Genomic DNA, 24,448 nt, shown 5'->3' with positions numbered 1-24,448 from the left:
TCCCAGGCTAGAGGTCGAATCAGAGCTGTAGCTGCCAGGCTACACCACAGCAACAGTAACATGGGATCTGAGCCATGTTTGCAACCTACACCACAACTCACAGCAACGCCAGATTCTTAATCCACTGAGCAAGGCCAGGGATTGAACCTGAGTCTTCATGGATACTAATCAGGTTCGTTAACTACTAAGCCACTATGGGAACTCCCGTAATCAACTATACTCTAATAAATTTTTTAATTAAATAAAAGAATCATTATTTTTCAATTGCAGTTTTTAACACTGTCCACAATTTCAGCTCCTTCATTTTCCAAAAGCCCTGGGAAATACCCCCAATGCATCAGACTCATAGGGATTGAACTCAGCATCTCTGCTATAGCTTCTTGACTCTGCTGGATAAAATGGATGGTAGGTTGTCACAAGGATGAAACGTGATAGACACAAAGACACCCAGAGATGCAGTCAAAGGAGTCAGTGTAGGTGTGAACATGCCCACACAAAGCAGGAGCAAAGTACCACTCCCCGATTCCTGGGGCTCCATGCTCCACGAGGGCCCCCAACTATGGGCGATGCTGCCATATTGGCCCAAGGAGCCGGGGTGGGTCATTCCATCTCCCTGCGTTTGTATAACCTACTCTCCCCTCCCAACTGTTCTTGAGGGTCTGGTTTCCACCTAACCTCACCAGGTGTAAGAAACCTCAGTGAATGATGGCCCGAGGAGCGTGAAGCAGGGTAAATCCATGCTAAACCCCCGGCCAACACCTCCCCCCAGGACTCTTCTTGCCATGATGTGCTTTAATTTAGTCTCAACGTTTACATCAAGTCAGACTAAAACCACGGGTTCCTCTCTTCCAAGGGCAGTCTTTAACAATACACATGTCTCACTGTAGCGATGACAGATTGAAAATGTTTTACCTGCACCAGTTTGAGATTCCAGGGTGGATGGTTAATCAAACCTTCCAGCTGAACCTGGTTGGCAACTGCAGCTTGCAGTTCCACGTAAGTATTACTATCCAGTTGCAGTCCTGGAAACAGGTCATTGATCAAGCTGAGGAACAGGGGCTCATCTTCATCAATCTAAGGTGGCACAGAAAAAATGTATTTCTTCAGTTAACATGGAAGCTCATGGCAGGAGGTCACAGCACTTATCCCGTCAAGCCCCAAGACCCATTCATTACTCCCTTAGCCAAACTCATGTGCTCCAGTACTTTCTCCCCAAGACCACCCCTGGATCCACATCACCTACAGCTTTGCACCCAAAGTTCCCTCATATTTAACGTCTTCTTTAATCGACTGCCCCAAAGTTTGATCTCATTACTTTATCATGATGCCCTCCTTCCCACAGAGAAGCAGATGAATTAACCTTAAAATCATGCAAGTTATAATCCCAACCTCAGGAAAATAGAGCATCACCACTCCACTTAAATTAGGAAACAATCTGTAATCCTGCATGATTGGCTCACCCAAAACTGGTCAGAAAATGCCATCAGAGCCGTGTTCTGTTTTTGTTAAAAGCAGAAGGGTTGCGTAAATGGACTCTAATCTTATTCACCACATCTGTAATAGCTGGATCATCCGGTTCCCATTGCTGACCCCTTCTCAGTTTCTCCTCCTTATTCCCCAGGGGTCCCACAATGCTTTCTGGAACTCTTGTCTAGAAGTTTTGAGAATACCATCCCTAACAGAGGCAGTGAGGTATCCTGGAGGGCATCAGAAAGTCCTGTGGATTTTTGTGCCAGCCTCTCAAGTGATTGGGACTGTGGGTGAGTCCTACAACCATGGTTGCCTCATAAGGAAAGGGGCGCTAAGCACACCCACATCCCCCAGAGTTGCTGGGAGACTCACACCAGACAATTCTGTACAAGACTTTGTAATAGTAATGAACTACACAGATGTTGTTAGCTGTGTCACTGGAATGTGAGCCTCCTAAGATTCATGTCTTCCTCCACTTCGGGCTCCCAGGGTGTGGACACGACCTGCGGCACATAGAAGCCCCTGAGTAAAAACCACATGAACCTACCTGTCAGCCAGTTCAGCATAACCTGGCTGAAACCTGACAAGCATGAACACTGGGAAATGATGACTATAATCGCCACAGCAAACTTGGGATGCGTATTTGGAAAGTAGACATGATGTTGATGTTCTGGGAGAGATATAGCTAAGCTGGACGCAGACAGAGAAAGCCAAAAACACACACAAAAAGCTTTGATGGTTCCCGATTTTCATGTTTAGAATTTATGTTAGATTATGGCGTTCTCATCGTGGTGCAGCAGAAACCAATCCGACTAGGAACCATGAGGTTGCAGGTTCGATCCCTGGCCTCACTCAGCGGGTTACGGATCCGGTGTTGCTGTGAGCTGTGGTGTAGTTGTAGACACGGCTCAGATCTGGCGTTGCTGTGGCTGTGGTGTAGGCCGGCAGCTGCAGCTCCGATGAGACCCCTAGCCTGGGAACTTCCAGGTGCCACAGGTGCAGCCCTAAAAAGCAAAAAAAAAAAAAAAAAAGAAAAAAGAAAAAAAAAGAATTTGTGTTATATTATGAACAGTGGACTGAAATTTGGGGGTTAAAACCTGCTGAGAAAGCCTATTCTGTGGCACAAGATCAATAAAAGGATGCATTTCCAGCCCACGTTGGTCATACAAGGACATGGGTTTTTTTTTTGGCGGGGGGAGATGTCTTCTTCTAGAAGCTCAGTGATAGCTTCACGCACCCTTTGTCCCTGCAATTCCTAATGTTAATAGCATCACATGAGCCAACCCCCACTTGTCAGCCAGGTCAAAATCTTGAAAGAGCAATTAATTCAGAGAAGAAAGATACCAATTTGGAAAGGTTCATATCTCTTAGTCCTCTCATGACTGTGCTTAATTCACTATCTTCTGGTCTGGCTCTTTTTTGAGATCCAAGTGTCCTCAGTACAGACAGAATGTTTCTCAACCCAAAGTCATAATGAACCTAAGATGAGAAAAGAAAGGGAAAAGATGATTCTGTTGAAAAATCCTAACAATGGGATAGAGGTAGATGTTCTACTTAGCTACTATACCTCGGGAGTGGCTGAGCTGCAAAGTTTTATCAGCTCAATTTTCTTTCCTTTCCTTTGAAAAATGATTGCTGCACTGCAAAGATCAAGCTGCATGATACTGTGTTCACACCTTACATATCTTTTGAGAATAATACTGTCTGTCAGTTTGAATGGCAACCATTTGAAATGGGTAACCAGGAGTTCCCATTGTGGCTCAGTAGAAATGAAGCTGACTGGCATCCATGAGGTCACAGGTTTGATCCCTGGCCTGCTCAGTGGATTAAGGATCCCGTGTTGCTGTGAGCTGTGGTGTAGGTCACAGACACGGCTCAGATCTGGCATTGCTGTGGCTGTGGCATAGGCCAGCAGCTACAGTTCCACTCCTAGTTTGGGAACTTCCATGTGCCTCAGGTGCAGCCCTAAGAAGACCAAAAAAAATTTTTTTTTAAAATAAATAACATGTGTAACCAACAGATACATCTTATGGGATTCCCTTTAACATTCTTGAAACAACAAAATTATAGAGATATAGGAAAGACTGGGGCAGCATCGAGCTAGGGATTTGGTGGAGAGGTGGGTGTGGCTGCAAAGGGGGAGCAGGTGGGAGCCTTGTGGTTATAAACAGTTCTGCAGGTTGACTGTGGTGGTGGTTACAGGAACCTACACACGTGACATAACTGCACAGAACTACATACACACACACAGGAGTGCATGACAAACGGGTGAAGGCTTAGTAATCTCTGTTTATTGTACCAAAGTCGATTTTCTGATTTTGTATTGCTGCAGGAAACAGGGTGAGGACTGCACAGGACCTCTTAGGAAGCCTCTTTGCAACTTTCTGTGAATCTATAATAATTTCAAAATAATTTTTAAAAATACATAATCAATAGGTCAAATTAATTATGAATATGTTTTAGAGAAAAGTCAATGAATTATTTTTCACTCCCTAATTAGCATTTATCAAGGTAAAACTGCAAAGTTAAAAAACAAGTTCTATAGCCAGGGGAAAAATAGATAATACAAAGTTACCTGTTTAGTGAGTTGCTCTTCACAGAGTTTGTAAAGAACATAAAACTTTTGAGCCAAGATAACATTTTCAAGAAAACCACAGCTTGCAAGTTTAACTCGCATAATAATCTGAAAAATAATATAGTGAGATTTTTTTTTCACCAGCTTTAGTGAAAAGCAGGCAAAGAACGTTAAAAAAGCATTATGCTTTTAAATTCTGGTGCGTACCTGTCTATCAGGAACCATCATAGCAACAGTTCTAAACTGAATTTTTAAGTTTTCTGGCAGTTCCTGGCGCCCAGCATATCCAGGGTTCTAAAAGTTAAAATTATTTAATTTTTAATTATTGATATAATTTCATTTCATGAATACAAATACATTTCAAATATCTAATTCAGATTCTAGGATGGTACTGAAAAATAAAACATTAGATTCATAAAATGTCCCTCTTTTTTCAAAAACGAGTTATTGGACCATATATATTTATTAGCGTCACATCACTCCCTCTTACATTCTTCCATTGTCATTATTCTAGTAAAGTCATACACACACACACACATACCACTTTGCGTAGCAAAAATTAAGCATCCATGTAACTACTGGTTAAGGAAATAGAAAACAAGGTAAAAGAAAACTGTATAAATCCTGGAAAATTATTACTAAAATATATTATTGAAAGATAAAGAAAACTCAGGATTTCAAACTGATTGGTTTACTTAGGTAATTTTTATTTCCCCTCTTCCATTATTCCTTGCAGTCAGAATTCTAGAGTTCTGTGGCTGACAAAGTACCATTAAAGACAAAAACATGGGGATGAGGGGTAATAATGACAGAATGATGGGAAAAATAGTGATGAGGACAAAATGTAAAGGTGGAAAGATCTCATAAGTAGCAACAGACTGAGGATATGTCAGACTCAAAAGTCCCAAAGGAAAGGTTAGAGGGTTCCAAGACAAATAAGGCAAAGAGGAGTCAGTCATCTCAGGAAAGTACATGAAGAAATCTCAGTGTCTGAGCATTGAGTGGGCACTGTCAATAGGCCAGATAACGTGCTAGGTGCTGAGAATACCAAGACTGCTGGCTGCCTCTCCATACTTTTTTTCTCCTTCCTGAGTCACAGAACCCCAGTTGCAAGCTGGGTGCATCATCTCCCAGATTAAAAACTACTCTGGGTGACCCAATTCTCTACTGTGAGTCACAGTGTCTGAAATATCCTCCTTGATGTCTCTTTGAAGGGAGTTTGTTCAATCAATTGGCTGCAACGAAACAGGAATGCTTCTGTAGCATTTTGGGTTATAAGGTGACCTTGAAGAGGAAACCATGATAGTGTAGAAGCACCAAAGGATCTTAAGAGAATACATCTTTTGGTGTCAAGCCACAATTTTTCATGTCTCATTTATTCACAGCCTGATGCACTTTCTAACTGATAGTTCCAATATTATTCTTAATCCAAAGGGAACATTAGGCTTCTTCTAAGCCGCAGTACCACACTGAGTAAACGTCTTCATCCAATTTCCTGAATTATAACTGATCAATTCAGCATTATTATTATTTGCCCCCAGTGGAATGTTTCCTTACATTAAAGTTTATCGGAAACTTTCCTGATTGTGCTTCCGATAATCTCTTTATCCGCTGGGACACTTAAAATTCAAGATACTTGTGTTATTTGGCAACTTAGCCATTTAACAGAATAGAGATCACATAAAAGCCTTAAGTCAAACTGGTTCAACATCAACTTCAGTTCTCTAATTCAGAGAAACTCCTCTGCTTATTCATCCCTTTGGTTTCCTATTTTATAACTCTGTATCACAAAGCTCTGCCCTCAATCACATAGTAACTGAATTTGTTACCATTCACTGGTACAGGACCTCGTTGAATAATTTTGGAAAATTTAAACCATCTCCATCATCCTTTATTAAGTGTCAGAGAAAAGCCAAGTGTAGAGGTTAAGTAGTCAGGTTTTGATGTTAGACAATAACACCTTTCTCTAACTGGCTGCGTGATTTAAGCTGTGTGATTTTTCTTTTCTTTTTTTAATTTCCCTGAGCCTTGAGTACCTCAGTGTTAGGTGTGGCCATATAAATTGCTTTAACCCATGGTTGTGACTTATGTCCCTTCTGGACAGAAACTGTGAGAGCCAGAGCTCTTCATGTGCTCTTTTTCTTTTGTTACAGCAACTAGTGATGACTGAGATAGAACCAGAGTAAGGACAGGTAAGACCACCCCTGTCCTCTCCATGCCTACACCTCAACCCACAGCGGACATGCAGTTGGACGGAGAAATAAATCCTTGAGGTTTTAAGCCACTAAGATTTGAGGACTGTTACTGGGCTCCCCTCTTTGATACAATACAGCAGACATTTAGCCCATCACCTTACACATAATAAGTGCTCAATAAACAGTAGATATGTTTATCATTAACATATCATTAGTTTATCTTCTGGCTGGGCTACTTTTATTACTCAAAAAAATCATCTAAGAGGGAATAACTCCTGACCCTTTGACAGTCAGTCATTTACCCACTAACATGTGCTTTCTCTTAAGTCTATAAAAATTAAAGCAATACATTGCATTTAAAACCTGTGTTCTCACCATAGTTAGGAAGATTCCAAATTCTGGATTTAAGTCAACACAATCACCATCAGAAAAAATGAACTGTTTTTTTCTCTCTTTTCTTGCTGTCAAAACAATGTATATCTGCTGGGCTGCCACAGATAATACAGGCAATTCAATTCTGTTAAATTCATCAAAACAGCCCCAGGAACCTGACTGTGCAAGACCTGGTAAGAAAAACAGTTAATATGATAAGTTTTACTTTGTAATACACCTTCTTGATAGCAATCACTTCTCCAAAGTGCTCTCAAACAATTATATCTTGAGATATAATTTATATAAAGTTTCATATCTGGCTGTTTATAAAGGTGTATTTAATTCCAGTGATATAGAGAGGTTTAATTATTTGGTACATCATCACCAAAACAATGAAAACAGTCTGGCCAGAATGAAAGCAGAGGCATGTCATCACACCCAGGGATGCGGAAAGGTGGTAAAATTTGATTCACTCTGGATGTGTCACCTCCAATGGGGATGGAGGTGAAGGAGCCATGTTTGGGGAAATTAACAAAATAAAGGATGCCCGGTCTGGGTCAGAGAGATCACTCTGTTAGCTTCCTGTTGCAATGAGAGAAAAGCCAGGGAGCTGGGTGAGAGAATGGTCAAAGGGATTTTTATTTACTCCTGGATATTGGGAACACTGCTCCTGTCTAATCTCTGAGGATGAAAACCTTCATTATCTTCAACTGCATGAAATGCTTTTTTTTTTTTTTTTTATTGCTTCCCCCCATCCACCTCCACTTTTTCTTCTCTCTCCTTTGGGATATTGAAAGTTATATTTCTATCCCTATGACCCTTAAAATTTTCTGTTAAATTTCCCATTTCTTTTTGCAATCTGTTCGCTTGGCTAGATATTATAACTCAAGAAAGGGTTTTTTTTTTTTAATTTACATTTTTCAATTTCTGATTATTCCAATTTTTATTCTTTTAGTAGCAGCCTATTTTCTCTTTAATTGGTTTTATGTGATAAATTCTTAAATCTCCCAGAGGCTATTAATTTTAGTTACTTTTGGATTTTCTTCTGTTTCCTCTATCAATCAGTTCAGAGGCCAGTTGGTAGGTCTCTTTGCTCTTTGGGGTGATTCTTAATTCCTTTAAATATTTTGTAAGACTTGATTATTGTTGCAGATGTGTATATTTTCTCGTTCCAGAAGCAAATCCTGTTCACAGGATGTACGGCTGTGTCTGGTGATCTGGGGAAGGGATGGGAGAGGCAGAAGAGCCTTCCCTCTCGATATGTGGCTGGCGGTCTGACCTGGTGTACTTCTTGCCTTTCTGCCACAAGCCCCCAGCTGGCACTGGTCTTTGCCAGGACTCTCATTTCGGGGCTTTTACGCAGAGGAAAAGTACTGGAGACAGCTGCTTCCTTTTCTTTTTCTCTGCTTTCTGCTCTAGGTCTGGCATTCTAGAATTTACCTTGTCCTCTAGTCTGTTACTCTCAACCATCTCCAACCCTCAAGCCAGGAGTCATCCACAGAAGAACTTTCTCTCCGATCCAAAATTAATTCTTTGGGATTTTTTATTTTTTAAGGATAGGAATTATAAAGAATATCCATGTGCCCACCTCTCAAATCTTAACAATTTTGCTTCAGATTTCACCCTAAAGAATAAAACATTCGAACTAAAGTTGGAGTCCATGTAGGTCTCGCTTACATCCACACTCTGTCTTTCTCCAGAGGTAACCTGTATCCTGAATTTGATGTCATTGGTTCCTATGCGTGCTTTTAAACTTCTGCTCTTATGCATATATTAACAAATATTATACACTTTGCTTATTCAAAGTTCACATGTTTATCTATTTATTTTTCTGTGTACCCATAACATACTGTTTGTATCCTCCCTGAAGTTTGATTTATTTATGCAAATTATTTTTCTCAATTTTCTCCATGCTGATCACGTAGGCCTAATTCACTATTTTAAAATGCACTATTGTACAGTATTCCATTGCATCAATATACCTGTTTTTTAAAAAATTCATTCTACTCTCAGGAGTTCTCTTGTGGCACAGCTGATTAGAGATCCAACGTTGTCACCATAGCAGCTTGGGTTGCTGGTGTGGTGCAGGTTCAATCCCTGGCCCAGGAACTTCCACATGCCATGGGAAGTGGCATACTGGATACTCTCAGTGGATATTTGCTCCTAATAACTTGCTGTAACAACCTTTCCATCTTGCTCATGTCTTCCTGCAGTGTGTGCGTGAGGAGTGGAAAAGCGGGGATGTGGGGTCCAAGAGAACATGCACCTTCATGTTCCCACCTGATGTTGAGCTGTTCTCTGAAGCAGCTCCACCAACTCACAGAGAAGTACTGAGTTACAAATTCTACATGCCCTTACCAACAGTGGTTCATCAGGCTTTTCCATTCTTCCCAACTGGCAGCAGGGGGAATGCTATCCCATTAACGTTTTGTATTTCTTTCTGAGTGATGCAAAGAAACTCTTTCCTAATGCTGGATATTAGTCTTTTGTCAGCTGTACATGCTACATGTTAAAATATCTTCCCCCAGTTTGCAGCTTATTTTTTTTCCTTCTTAAATGGAGAAATATCACAAGATTGTAAAATCATATATATGTGTATTATCTATCTATATCTATCCACTAATCGATCGACTGATTGATCAATGGACAGATATACACACACACAATTTAACAACGCGAGCATCAGGGGCACCAACACTCCACACAGTTGAAAATCCATGTGTAACTTTGCAGTCAGCCCTCCCACCATATCCAGTTCTGCATCTAGGGATTTAACCGCCCTGAGATCCTGTACTCCTGTAACATGTATTTAGTTTTAAAAATCTGTGTATAAGCGGACCTGCGCAGTTCAGATCTGACATTGTTCAATACATGTATTTCCAACAGCCAGGGAATTAAAGGTAAGAGCTAGATAAGCAATCCCATGGTGTCTATTACAGGGATAGTCTCTTACCCATTTAAATCTATCAATTTTTTCTTTATAGTTTGTGGTTTTTATATAAAAAGCCCCTTTCTACTCTGAAAACAGAGATATTTTCCTTTATTACCTCTCAAAGCCACACAGGTTTTTGTCTATCATATTTAGGCATTTAATCCTCAGAACCGATTTTCATACATGTTACAGGGATCCAATTTTTATGTATGCAGAGAACCAATTTCCCTTGTTAAATATTCATCATTTTATTGTGAACTCCATCTCTTCATCACTGATTTTCAATACCCCCTCTTCCACACACCCGTGGCCTGCATTCTCTGCATTTCCTGGTCTAGTCATCAAGCCCTGCACCAGCACCACACTGGCTTAACTATGTGCTAAATGACACCTTCCTGAAATTGTCAGTTTTCTGTTTGTGTGTGTGTGTGTGTGTGTGTGTGTGTGTGTGTGTGTGTGTGGTTAATGGAAAAAAAATTCATTTGGGGTGTTGATTTCTCATTCTAGTAAACTTGCTAAATTCTATTTTTCTTTGGATTTGCTGATGCTTCTTTACAGTCTACCACATCATTGGTAAATAATGATATTTTGTATTTCTTTCCACTCTTTGCATTTTGTTGTTGCTGTTCCTTACTGCACTGGGTAGGTTATAGAACACAATGATGAGGAAAAGTAACAGTCATGGAAATCCTCACCTTATACTTCCTCTCAAAGAGATGCCCTCAACTTTTCCACAGCAGGGTGTTTGTGGATGTCCTTTATCAAGTGAGCTCTGTGGATGGATATCTGGGGGAAGAGGTTGAGGGGCAGCACACAGAAGGAGGAGGTAGTGTGTTTCGGGATGTTTGAGAAACATCACAAAGGTCAATGTGGCTGCAGTGGAGAGAGTGAGGGCACAGCCTCAGGAGAAGAAGTCAGAAGGTCAGAGCAATACAATGGGTGTAGGGGGTGCACGGAAGAAGCAGGTGTGATTGGAATATAGGACTTTGCAAGGATTTCAGCTTTTACTCTGAAGGAAGCCACTGCCCAGCTTTCAGCAGAAGAATGTCATGATCTAACTTACAATTAGAAGGACCCCAGTGGTGCTGTTTTGAGACCAGCATGGACCGCACGGGGGTAAACACAGGCAGGCCAATTAGGAGGCTTCCTGGAGTAGCACAGGCGAGCGAGGATGACTGGCTTGAGCTCTGATGATGGCAGTGGGGATGAGGCGAGGTAGCTGGTGTTGGATGTATCCTGAAGGTACAGTTAAGTAAGTGTTTGCTGACAGTGTGGATGTGAGTATGAGAAAAAGAGAGCCATAAAGCTTGAGTTGAAGATTTCTGTGGAGGTATCTGGAAGGACAGAGCGGCATTTAGTCATCAGGGACGGGTGAGAAAGAAGCAGATATGGGGAGGGAGGATCAGGAGTTTGGTTCTGGGTGGTGTGAATTTGGACCTGTTAGATATCTGGGTGGCAATGCCAAGGAATGGGTATTAGTTGTACATACGAATCCAGAGTTTCAAGGAGAAGTCTGAGTAAAGATGTAAATTTGATCATTTAAATAGTACTTAAAGTTAGGGTCTGCATGAGATCACCAAGGACTGAATTCTAAGACTGAAGTGCTCTCTAGCCTTTCTTCTTTGTCCGTCAGAAACCACCTGCTACCTATCTTTCTGGATTTTCTCAAAATTTCCCATCTACTGGTGGCCCCTCCTTCTAGTTTTCCAGTGTCACCATGCTTTCTAAAAAAATCTTTCAGGAGTTCCCGTCGTGGCGCAGTGGTTAATGAATCTGACTAAGAACCATGTGGTTTCGGGTTCGATCCCTGGCCTTGCTCAGTGGGTTAAGGATCCGGCGTTGCTGTGAGCTGTGGTGTAGGTTGCAGACGGGACTCAGATCCCGCGTTGCTGTGGCTCTGGCGTAGGCTGGCGTCTACAGCTCCGATTAGACCCCTAGCATGGGAATCTCCATATGCCGTGGGAGGAGGCCTAGAAAAAAGGCAAAAAGACAACAACAACAACAAAATCTTTCATTTCAGTAGGATTTAATGCAGAAAGGAAACTGACAGGTGTCGGTTTGTTATTCTGCTCCACTGTTGTTTCAGGCAGTAAAAAAACTGACTCCAATACACAGTCAACTCATGGACTGTAACATCAGCAATAGTATCAAACCGTATGAAGTTGATGATATCAAGCCATTTTGACTCAGAATGACGGCAATACATGCATCAACCTAGACTAATTTTCAGTTGTGTGGGATAATATCATTTTAGCACCGCATCAGAAAATAAAGTGCAAAAAAAAAAAAAAATTGCCAAAAATAATTGAATAGCGTTTTGACACTTGCCTTTAAAAATCCGTCCTAGTCCTCTGAAGTCCATTTGATCTGAGCAGTTAAACACGACCACATATTTTCCCAAACATCGCCCCATGTCTTTTGTAGTTTCAGTTTTGCCAGTGCCCGCAGGTCCTGCCGGCGCCCCTCCCATGTTCATTCCTAAAGCCTGTGCCAAAGTGATATAACATCTGCAGGTGTGAATCAGACAAAGCGTTGTGAGAAACATGTTACAGGGATGGGTAATATGTTACAGTGAAGCACAAGCAAAAGTCCAGTGTGACTGGAACGGGCCTGTCTGTTTTAGAATTTGAGCAGCCCCTCTGAGACACAGGCAACCACACAAGGCTGGAGCAGCTGCTATTCATTAGAAGTAGTAAGTGATTGCAGAAAGTTCTTAGGACAACTTCCAAACTCCACAACCCCGACTTACAACCTGCATCCCTTCTTTCCATTCAGGATAAATCCTAAGTCAGAGAACCAAATATGCAGTGGCATGCTGGCAGGTGTTTAACAACTGGCTTTCCAGGAAATAAAAATAAATCTGCTTTTCATGTCTGCTGATTTCCATGGTATAAATATTTCCACAATGGCTGACAACAAGCTACCGATGTGATAGCACAAAACTGGGAAGGGACGCATGTAGTTGGCTCTTGCAAGTTGGTACCAGCCAACACCAGCACAACGTTGCAAATAAGTCATTTTACTATGAATTGTGTTGCTCATTTAGTTACATATAAAGAGCAATATAATGAATCTCCTTGTATTTATGATCCAGCTTCAGTTATACTTGTTTCTGAAGCCTCCTAAGACCTGAAGCTTTTTGTGTAAACACCAATGGAAGAGAAAACACACTGATAAACTTGGGCTGCGATGGGACAGGGCATATCAAAGGAGGTCAGATGACTCAGGAGGAGGTGGAAGACATAATTTGGCTGTGTTTTACCTGGAGGCAGCCCTATTTTACCTGGAGGCAGACCTATTTAAAGCAACAGCAGAACTGGAATTCGTGCTGTGGCTCAAGGGGATCGGCTGCGTCTCTGGAGCGCCAGGATGCAGGTTTGATCCCCAGCCTGGCACAGAACTGTCATTGCTGCAGCTGTGCTTTAGGTCTCAACTGTGGCTCAGGCATGATCCCTGGCTTGGGAACTCCGTTTGCTGCAGGTTGGCGAAAAATAAAATAAAATAAAGTAACAGCATAATTGATTGTTCTACGACCCAGTTTAAGTCAGTTCTACAAACATTTATTGTCTTCTACGCAGGGCATATAGAACTGGGTGTTGTGGGACATATAAAGATGAAAAAGATCCAGTTCTTGTCTAGTGTCCTATATTGGAAAGAACAATGAAGGGATCTACCATGTGCTGATTATTCAGATCTGGCCAAGAAACTTCATTTTTAGGTATCAATTTCCACATTTGAAAAACCAGGAGACTGGACCCTTGCTAAGGTCTCTTCCTTCATTGCAATTGTAACAGCCTCCTTTATGGTTCTAGAGAGAGTTGTCCATCTAGCAATCGAAACTTCATTACTAAACTACTCACAGCTAACATTCAAACTTGCTTTTACTCTTTTATTTTTTTATACTTCATAAACATTTAACGTACATGTGTATTTACATAACAACAACGGTTATTTCATTGTGAGACTCTGGGGAGCTAGCACAGACCTAACACAATAGCCATATGCTTTTGCTAGTATTTCAAATGCAATTTGGAAACAATTTTAGGTGCATGATTTGATTACAGAAATGGAATAACAAAAACAGAGTCTCCTACCTATCTGTTAATGGAGTAATGACAAGACGATCGGTGCAGCCCAGAAATTCGTTCTGGTAAATAAAATCGACGTCTGTAATGGACACCACAGTTTGATCCAAATCTTCCTTAAAATAAAATCTACTCTGTTTGAGCCACTCAAAATCAGTAACTGATCGGATATGCATTTTTACCTTAAAAGCAGGACATACAGAGAGATTACACACTGAATTGCACTTATCATGAAACAAACATATGGACAGTGGTGATTCACTCATCTATGAACTGATTCTCGCTCATTTAATACAGTCACTGAGGGCCTCCTTGGGCCTGACGCTGCTGGGTGAACAAAGACAGACATGGTGCTGCCTTCTGGAGCTGACAAGGAAGGACAAAAGGGAGACAGATAAACAAATAACTGCAATAAGGTATGAAAAGAAACTCAAGGTCATGAAATTATGTGGCAAAAAAGTCCTCACCTGGTCTAGGAGGCCTGAGGGAGATGCTCGGACAAAGAAACACCTAAACTAAACCCTGCATAAATCAATAGGGATTAGCCAGGAAAATAAGACTGAAGGGGTGATAGAGCTATGGGAGGGAAAAATACCGTAGCTGAAGACCCAGAAGATCTGTTGGCATTTTAAGAAACTGAAAGAAGTAAAGGACAGCTGAGGTACCCAGGATTCTGGAGAAAGAATGAGAGCTGAAGTTTTAAAAGGCCTGGAGATAAAGCTGGGCATTGTTCTCGTGGCAAAGCCCCAGAAAGGATTTGCCTGAGAGATGCACGGTCTTACAGGCACACTTCCTAACCGGCACTTCGGCCAGGCCCATCAATCTGCCTGGTTCTCAGCTTCCGCCTACGGGGCAAGAGGTACAGGGCTCCTACCTCCAGGGATGCAAGAAGTAGAAACCAGGTAAGCACTGTAGGAACCATATTCCACCACAACCGCATTCTGGGATGCTTCATGACTTTCCACCCAGAAACTTGGAGAAGCCCTAGTCCTGCCACTTAGGGGAATCAGCACAGGAAGTGGCAAGTGGTCCCCTTCACTGCTTCTCCACCTGGGGGCCCACTTCCACGTCACTCAGCTGACACTGAAAAATGGACTCTGGCCACTGTACAATGCTCAGTTCTCCACCTGGTCAAGTTTCCATGCTATTTACATTTTTTGCTTTTCATTGTTGTTGTTTGTTTATGATCTTGCTTCCCCCTCCAGCTAAGAATTCTGGCTTCCCCCTTAAAGTGCCGTTTGTATCCATCACCTTAAAAAAAACTACTTTCAGGTCACATAATGTAGTGCCACCCCCCGCAGATGGTTCTGTTCTGTTCTCTAACACAGGACCCTCAGCCGTGGAGATGCAGTCAGCTAGCTACTTTCACCCCTCCGCTAGGATGGTAAAGAGGAGGTAGAGGAGGAAAAATAAAGAGGAATAGCTAATATTTATTGAGTTATTATTGTATGTGAGGCTGTTTTAAGCATTATACACGGAAAGGTAAAATGCATATATGCTGACCACAAGATCTCATTTTACTTGGAATGCAAACTGACCATGAGTTCAGCAGCAATTAAGACAAAAAGAAAATAGTTTCATAGTCTAATTGTGTATATATTTTCTTTTTAAAAATCCATTCTGTATGGAAAGTAAAGCTTTGTTTAGCATATTAATTTCAAAAGGAAATTTATTCCATTAGACTTAAGCTTTAAGAGTCAGTGAGAGAGAAAGAGCTCCCATTGTGGCTCAGAGGGTTAAGGACATAATAATGTAGTCTCTGTGAGAATGTGGATTCGACCCCTGACCTCACTCAGTAGATTAAGGATCTGGCATTGCTGCAAGCAGTGGTTTAAGTTTCAGATGTGGCTCAGATCCAGAGTTGCTGTGGCTGTGGCATAGGCTGGCAGCTGCAGCTGTGATTCAACCCCTAGCCTGGAACATCCAAATGCTGCAGATGCAGCCCTAAAAAGGAAAAAAAAAAAAAAAAGTCAGTGAGAGATATATAAAGATCCTCAATAGTGCACTCATAGAGATACTGATGGATTCCATACAAATGTTTCCTGGACTTCAGTGAAAGCCAACAGATAACGGTAATTGCAATTCAGTGAAAGCAAATCTCTAGAAGGCCAAATCAATATGGTTTAAGTATGTGGCTTCTTGATGGTTAGCTTGATCTGGAGACAAATCGTAGAGCAATGTTTCTTGAACTTTAATATGCATGTGAATCACCTGGAAACTGTACTGAGATGCAGACTGTGATTCGGTAGCTCTGGAGAGGGTTAGCGGGGAGGCTGAAGATTCTGCTTTTCTAACAATGCAATGGATTATCATACAACAACTAGGGAAACAGGGATCTAGGTTACAGGGGATTTGATGGACTCTACATGCCTATAAATTGTCAATAAATATAACTTATCTGATGAAACTTTTTTTTTTTTTTTTGTCTTTTGCCTTTTTAGGGCCGCACCTGCGGCATATGGAGATTCCCAGGCTAGGAGTCTAATTGGAGCTGTAGCCTCTGGCCTACGCCACAGCCACAGCAGCGCCAGATCTGAGCTGTGTCTGCAACCTATAACACAGCTCACGGCAACACTGGATACCTAGCCCACTGAGCGAGGCCAGGGATTGAACCTGAAACCTCATCGTTCCTAGTCAGATTCATTTCTGCTGTGTCCTGACGGGAACTCTGACAACTTTTGATACAAGTTTGAAACAGGTAGCCCGTGATCAGCTCTAAAAAAGGATCCCAAGTTACATAAATTATGTGTCTCTGATGAAGGAAAAACATGCCCTAAAGATAGAACAAAGCAATGGTAGTTAAAGATGAAGCTAGTCAAATGGTGAAACAGCAAAACCACCTGGGGCTCCTACCCCATAATAGCTAACTGCCACTCGAGACCACTGGTTAGTGTTCTATTTCCAAAGGGAATTCGAATATCACCCCCCTTGCCCCCACCCAGCAGAACCCTGCCCAAATCAAGCCCATGGTGCCCTGCTGGACACTCTCGATGGAACAGCCATGCAAGTTCCCTGAGGCTTGGTTCTATTCAATCTGGACTTCCTTCACAGGTGGCTCATCTGCTAGAGGAGATAACCTCATAGTCATGACCCCAGGCTGACCCACGAGCTGGATGGATCCAGGCCATCAGAGGCGCCTCAGCCCCTTCCCTGTCCTTGGAGTAGACATTCTCCCCACTGCTCCCAGTGGGAGTTGTTCTCAAGGACGCAGCCTTGAGAGAGCAACGTGTTATTGGGAACGTCTGAGTGGCATACATGACAGTTACGGCCTCTATATAATCTTAAAAGATTCCGGCAGACAAATGAGGAGATCTACTCCTCTTGTGCTGTCCAAGACAGGCCTCATACGTCACTTTCCTTGCTTATTAAAATTGCCACCTACCAGTCTGGAGTGGCATGTCTCTTTCTTCATGCTCTCCTTGCCCTGTGAGTCCAGGGCCCAGGTTGTAAACTAATATCATCATCACTCATGACCAAGCCCGCCTTAATTATATCACAGCCCTGGTCACTGACTTACTGGAACGATTGGTTCAAATCACATCAGCTGATTCCAGATTTTGAAAATGTCAAATATGAATATACACACACAGTTATTTTAGCTACCAAATATAGATATTTATAGGCATTGCATAGGCAAAGATAGTCGTGAAAAAAGGACCAAGAAGATGGAAGGTTTACAAAAGTTAGGAAATACGTATAATTCTTAAATGATCATTATTAGGAGGACTAAGTTATTAAATAGAACACAAAATTACTTTAAATTAAGAAAAAAATGATACTTTACCAGGTCATCAAAAATATCTCTCTGATGCACATGGATGGTAATTAGAGTTTCAAACTTCACTCTATCAAACTTGCTTAGGTCATGTGTTGTCTGACCAATTAGAGTATTGAGAATATCCAAAAATTTCTGATTGGTCATTTGCATGATTTTCCTGTCATCTTTTGCATTATTTAAAGCCTCTTCTGAATCATGTGTCCACAACATCTGAATTCCTAGAAGCCCAACCTACAAATCCAGCAGACAAATTTGCCAAATGTTTAAAGCACATCTGCAATAAAACTTAGTGATCACTTATTCACATAAAGATGAACGGCCTACTCATTTTAAACTATAAGAGATTTGCATTTCCCACTCCCCAAAGGGGGAAAACCATTTAAAGTTCTACCTATTGATATTTAATTATTTAAATGTAGATAGATAAATAATAATTTAAACAATTGCCATGATTTATGGAACTATATGTGCGTTATGGAAGATGCTTGGGAAACTTTTCTATAGAGGGCCTGAGACCCTATATACCTTCATACAGTGATTTTTCTTTCTCAATAAATGGAGTTAATAGACTATTTACTGTGTATTTTTCTTCAGCAGGGTTTTCCAAAGGTGTCTTTGCATCTTCGAAAAAAAGGATATGCTGCCTATCTTTTTTCTTAATCTCATGCTCTCATTGCAACATCTGCATCTACATCTACTTCCCTGTCTATATATTTTTCTACGAGACAGAGAGGGAGAAAGTGAGAAGGGGAGAAACTTGTCTTGTGTCTTCGGATGAAGGCATATGGTAACAGTGAATGGACCGTCACCCTACAATTTCTGCACCAGGAAAGGAAATGCAAGGGGTCAGAACATGCCCTACCTTCATCCCCTCACGGCGACAACCATTCCTTTGGGAGATTTAGTTCATCCCCAGAGTCAAGCAACAGATCCAAGATGAGCTGGACCAGAAACAACTCCCCATTTGCCAGAAGACTGAAAGTGGTGTGAGCAGCACGTGGATGCTGCCAGACATGGCGTTCCATGTGGATAAAAGTGGGAATAAAACCCTTTCCTTATCCCTCCTGCCTCTGGAGCTACAAGAATTTTCCTGCTAGAGCAGCAGCCAGTCCTGGGGTCCGCAGGTGAAGATAAAGGAAGAGCATGGCCAAGAGGAGCAAAGGGATGTCCAGGAAATAGCCGCTGTCAGGAAGCTCTCAACGGCAAGCAGATTCTGACCCCACAGCAGCACAAAGCAAAGAGAAGCAATACAAGACAGCAGTGTAAAGCTGCCGGACCGAAAGACCAAACAGGCCTGCAGAGCCTGCAAAACTGCTGCATTGGGGGACGTTTCAAAAACTAATCTTTCAGATAACTATCTTACTAAGCAAAGTAAAATGAAATGACTCTCTTGAGTCGCCAAGGAAAGTTTAAATGATGTCTTTCACTCAGTTGAAGAAGGCGGGGACTTCGTGGTAAAAAAACGGAGGATACTGCATTACAAGGAAAAAGCAAAATGAGAATGCTCACTCTCATCAATAGTATTCGAGGCCTATAAGAAGCACGTTAAAAATGTGGAAAGGGAACACACTAAAATATTCACAGTCATCATTTCCAGGTGGTGTAAATATGAGAAACTTTTGTTTTCATTTTTATGTTTTTCAAATTCTTCCCAGCATTTGCAGCAAGGATTCCTTGTGTTCATAACCTTAAAAATGTGTTTGAGAAGAAAGCAGAGGTGAAATTTTAAACAATTTTAGATAAAAAATTAGCACTGTATGGGCACATTTATTTGGAAAAGCTTCTTTCTAAAGAGCGACGTAAAGACTAATATATATATTGAATGAGTACATAGTGAATGAATATATACAGAAAGAATGAATACGTACATTCATTACTCTTTAAAGCAATTCTTCCAGGAAACTGAATTTGCCCATTACAACATTAAGATGTTTATCTAAAAATCTTTGTGTGTGTGTATGTAGGTGTGTGTATAAACACACATTACAGAAAATCCCGAAAGTTAGTGTGCTTTCCTACTATATTCCCCATTCAACTTCACTGCTGCTTTGAATTTGCTTTTCAACTTTTCCACCTTTAATGTTATAAATACAAGGTGATCAAGCTTTCCTGGGAGAGGGAAAGTAGGCTGACTTAGTCTAAGGAGCTATTTTCCTCAGCTTATCAAATAAAATGTTTTATAAAAGCTTTATCATAAAGGTAATAAATGCTAATAAGAATATCAAGGTTTGCCAAGGATATTGCACTATATAAAAAACACAATATTAAAATACTCTTTCCAGTGAAGGTTGATTCTCTGTCTGTACTTATATCATTTGAATAAATAATTTCATATCCTTGCAGCTGCTCTGCTGTGTGTGCAGTAATTCAGGATTTGGGAGGAGCAGTGGGGGGAGGCAAAAACTGCCTATATTTTCCTCGGGTATCTCTTGTTTCCTATCCCGTGGATCTCTGACCCAGCTCACAAATCATCGCTTTTCATTTATCTTGGCTGAAAATGTAATGAAACTGTTGGCTCTTCATTTTCCATATCCAGTTTTAATAATACTTGGCACACGACCGTGTGCTCCAAAGGGGCACAGGACGCGCGAGCTGTTCAAGAGAACACCTGCTCCAGACTCTTCAAGGTCCTCTCCCTTTAAAAAGTGAGTCGCATGAGAAGGCCTCCCTTAACAGATTATGCCAATGTTTGGTTACTTGAAGGGAAAAGAAACAAAAGGCAAGACTGACTTCATGTCAGGAAAAGAGGTGCTTGTCCCTTTTACATATGTCCAGACACAGATCCATACCTATAGCTGTCTCTGTATGGATATAGACAGGTGTTGTTTACATGGAGAGCTGTCTTCCACAAAGATGATGAAATTTACCATGAATGGCTTTGGTCTCAGTGTATATCCTCAGTGATGGGAGAGGAACAGTGGTAAATCCGCTTCCGGGGAATGGGATGGGTTGGCCTAGAAAGGCCGAGGTGGACAAGCTGAGGGTGGGCCTGCCTCCCTGTCTAGTTCCAACCTACATCATCACCCTCCCCATCATCTGGCCGACGGCCTCCTGAGTATCCTTCCCGCTTATTTCCATCACTGAAACGTTGTGTGATCTCACCTGTGCTGGAAAGTGATGGAGGAAATGTAGGAGTTGAAATCCTGAATCGCTGATTTGATAGAAGGCAGATCTAATTATATTATGTAAGGACGACATCTGCATTTTTAACAGCTCCAGAAGCCAAATCTCCACAGGACCTTTGGCCATAACACTGTTATCCAGCTAAAACATACATTACAAATTGATAAGAATTTGGTATTTTTACAAATGTGACACGATAAGTCACAGTAATTCAATGCAAACAATTTTACGCAAAATATTTAAAACATGAGTAGAATCAACTACTACATTAGGCAGAGGGAACTATAAAGATCATCTGGTCTAAAACATCCACTGTACAGATGCTTAAGTGAGTCTCAGAGAAGTTCAAGGAGTTATCCAAACTAGTCCATAACAAAGCCAGGGCTGCAGAACTAGAATTCAACTCCACCTGCCTCCCTTTTGTTCATTAAGAGAACTGCCTTCTCCTCAACCTAAATTTTTTTTTGTTTTTTTTGTTTTGTTTTGTTTTGTTTTTTGCTTTTGAGGGCTGCACCCATGGCGCATGGAGGTTCCCAGGCTAGGGGTCGAATTCAAGCTGTAGCTACAGGCCTACACCACAGCCACAGCAACGCCAGATCCAAGCTGCATCTGTGACCTACACCACAGCTCATGGCAACACTGGATCCTTAACCCACTGAGGGCGGCCAGGGATCGAACCCGCAACCTCATGGTTACTAGTCGGATTTGTTTCCCCTGCGCCACAATAGGAACTCCCCTTCAACCTAAACTTTTTAAAAGAAATCCTAATGACAAAATTTTAACCGAGTTAAATTACAATGATTTTTTCTCCTTCTCTTGATATGACAGCCATGATACGATCGTAGTCTTTTGCATGAAATGTCACCTCGTTTATGTTGTCAGACACTGCAGGGAGATGCGGCTATAAGAAAAGACAAGACAGCAAACATGTCATACATGAGGCTAAGCACAAAAGCCATTGAGATGTTTTTAAAATCCTTACGATTTTTTATATTTGTAAAAGATTAAGAATTTACTCCATTGTTTCAAAAAAAAAAAAAAAAAGACTCTTCTTTGACCTTTGACTGACGTGGAGGCTCACGTTTTAAAATCCAGCCCTACAGATCGTTTCCTCCAAGAGCTACTAATTCTACTCTTACACCTTGGGGACTGGACTAGTAGCTGTGGCCTTCCAGACACGGACCAAATCACACGGTCCCTGCCCCCTTCCCTCCAAGCGACAGCTCAGTGCTGCTGTCTCTCCTGGCTCCAGGGCTGTCCTATACAGCTGCTGATTCCCTCCTTTCCTTTCTCATCCCCATGACTCCCTGGAAACCAATAAAGAAGGCATTACTAGCTGTTCCCCAGATTTCTAAACCAGAAATGGCCCTAGGATGGGTGTTTCAGAGCCTTCCATACCCAGTTACTCTTCCACCTGGAAGTACTGCCCTTGGAAATAGCTAAAAGCATTTAAGAAGCATTCCGGAAAAAAAAAAAAAGAAAAGGACAAATGCAACCCACAATCCCTATCTGATCTAAGAATGTTAAGATTAAAATATCATAATAGGAGTTCCCGTTGTGGCTCAGTGGGTTGAGGAGCAGACACAGTGTCTGTGAGGACAAGGGTTTGATCCCTGACCTTGCTCAGTGGGTTAAGGATCTGGCGTTGCCGTAAGCTGCGGTGTAGGTCGCAGATGTGGCTCAGATCTGGCGTTGCTGTGGCTGTGGTATAGGCTGGCAGCTACAGCTCTGACTGGACCCCTAGCCCAGGAACCTTCACATGCTGCAGGTGTGGCCCAAAGAAAGAAAAAAAGGGAAAAAAATATTTAATCATAATAATGAATTACATTTAGTGAGCACACACTGTGCTGTCAGATATTTTTCAACGTACTATCCTGTGTAATCCTTCTGACAATACTATGAGGTAGAAATGATTAATATTCTGATTTTACAGCATATTTACAGAAACAGAAGCACAGGAAAATTAAGAAGATGGCCAGCTGATGGGTTGCATAATCAGTGATTCTTGCCTCAGGTTCATGGGCTCCGAATGCAAAGAAAAGAAGATATTATATAACTAACATAATTTTTAATACTCATCTTTCCTGGCTGCACCTTTAAGATGCTAAGTTCATCTTTATTTTTTATTACATAGTCTGTGGAAAAGGGATGTAAGGAACAGATATTTAAAGTACATACCTGGATGGTATGGGAATCACTGGCTTGTCCAAGAATTTCTAGGAGAACTGGATCAGATACAAAGAAGAATCTTGGAAAGAGTAATCGCTTCTTCTCCAAATACCTTTAAATAAAGTCACAATGTCAAGTGGTCTTTTCTGAATTGTTAATTTGGGGTGGGTTTTTTGTTTTTGCCAAGACCCAATCACTAACATCTTCAATACGGTGGTCGCAAACATCTGTGTTCATTTCTCATTTGTCTCTGAAATGTCTGCCTGGAACCAAAGTCCTGTTCCACCACAGACTTGGGAAACCACTGGAAATAGGAAAGTGATTCAGAGCAAGCCTGCCCCCTCGTCTATGGTCTTCTTCCTCATTAAGAGCCTTCCTGGAACCTTTCCAAGCCAGGACAGAGGCCTACACTTGCACAAACCAGGATACAACATATTTCGAATAGACATTGAGCATGAACTGCCTTTTCAGAAAATTATCTGAGGATCAGCCTGGCTAACTGTTCTCTGAGCACACATCTCTATGCCATGGCTGGAATGTGGGGAATGGGAGCCCCCCCACCCCCAAAAGACAGGACTATGTTCTATTCCCTGGAATCTGTGAATGTGGTCTCGTTTGGAAAAAGCGTCTTTGCAAATGTCCTGCAGTTCAGGATCTTGAGAAGAGTAATTCTGGATTATCTACATTAGCCCCAAATCCAATGACAAATGTCCTCATAAGGGACACACAGGAAGAAGAGGAGAAGGACACACGAGGCAGAGATGGAGACTGGAGTTATGCAGCCACAAGCAAGTCCTAGAACCACCAGAACCGGGACGAGGCAAGGCAGGGATCTCCCCAATAGCCTTCAGAAAGCTCGGGTTCAGACTTCTGGCCTTCAGCACGGTGAGAAAACACATTTCTGCTGTTTTAAGCCACCCAGTTTGTGGTCATCTGTTACAGCAGCCCAACAAAAGTAAAACAATGCTTGAACTCACCCACCCTCAACTTGAAGGGGTCTTTTTTTTTTTTTTTTTTTTGCAGAAAAAGTAAATGTATATGAAATGTTAAATTCCCATCACCACTTCAACTGTCACTACCCAAACCAGAAAGGCAGTCCATTCTATTAATTTGTCGACGGGATAAAACACCACCATACATAAAATGATGGGTAATAAAACCCTTTTAAAAAATTAAATTAAAAAAAAGGAGTTCTCACTGTGGCACAACAGGATCAGGGGTGTCTCTGCAACACTGGGACAGAGGTTCAGTCCCTAGGCCAGCACAGTGGGTTAAGGATTGAGCCTTGCCCCAGTTGTGGTGTAGGTGGTAACTATGGCTTGGATCTGATCCCTGGCCCTGAAACTCTGTGTGGCGTGGGATGGCCAAAAAAAGAAAAAAAAATTTAAACTCTTACCCTGTAAGAGATTTCTGACATACTTCTAACTGTTCGTGTAAATGAGGTAAAAGCTGCCCCATGGTTTCATCTCCAACACAGCAACTAATCACATTAGGATTCTCATGAGCTCGCTGCATTATCTTTATCCATGACTTGTCAATATTCTGAAAACGCTTTGCCTCCTAAAAACAAATCTGTAGTCAGGAAAAGTTGGCATTTGGATAACTGAATAAAGCCAAGCCTTCACTTCGGAATTTCTTACAGTTCTTTAAACCAGCCTATTAGTCTCAGGCTACATAATTTAAAGGGGCAATTTTTTTCATCTGAATTAACTCTGAACAACAAAAACTCAAAGTCATAAAACTGCTTAT

The 24,448-nt window shown here is 41.6% G+C and overlaps 1 protein-coding gene across 1 annotated transcript in view; it reads right to left on the bottom strand.

The window, feature by feature from the left end:
- The window catches only part of DNAH8 (dynein axonemal heavy chain 8), a 297,717-nt gene that overhangs the window by 147,770 nt on the left and 125,499 nt on the right, over window positions 1-24,448 (bottom strand). The window contains exons 38-49 of the mRNA XM_084967979.1: window positions 24,096-24,259; window positions 22,709-22,811; window positions 21,327-21,431; window positions 20,510-20,671; window positions 17,414-17,638; window positions 13,639-13,811; window positions 11,873-12,051; window positions 6,616-6,803; window positions 4,253-4,339; window positions 4,046-4,153; window positions 2,815-2,949; window positions 913-1,074 (exon numbers count right to left, since the gene is read on the bottom strand). Of these exons, the coding sequence (XP_084824105.1) occupies window positions 913-1,074; window positions 2,815-2,949; window positions 4,046-4,153; window positions 4,253-4,339; window positions 6,616-6,803; window positions 11,873-12,051; window positions 13,639-13,811; window positions 17,414-17,638; window positions 20,510-20,671; window positions 21,327-21,431; window positions 22,709-22,811; window positions 24,096-24,259 (1,791 nt within the window). The remainder of the gene's footprint in view (window positions 1-912; window positions 1,075-2,814; window positions 2,950-4,045; window positions 4,154-4,252; window positions 4,340-6,615; window positions 6,804-11,872; window positions 12,052-13,638; window positions 13,812-17,413; window positions 17,639-20,509; window positions 20,672-21,326; window positions 21,432-22,708; window positions 22,812-24,095; window positions 24,260-24,448) is intronic.

This window comes from Sus scrofa, chromosome 7 (assembly GCF_054392235.1).
Source record: "Sus scrofa isolate SSC_HxYL_T2T_F1_AM1 chromosome 7, Sscrofa_HxYL_maternal_Yorkshire_Landrace_v2.0, whole genome shotgun sequence".
Classification (NCBI taxonomy): Eukaryota; Metazoa; Chordata; class Mammalia; order Artiodactyla; family Suidae; genus Sus; species Sus scrofa.
The sequence above is the reverse complement of the archived record's forward strand: the minus strand, read 5'-3'. Positions and strand labels throughout refer to the sequence as shown.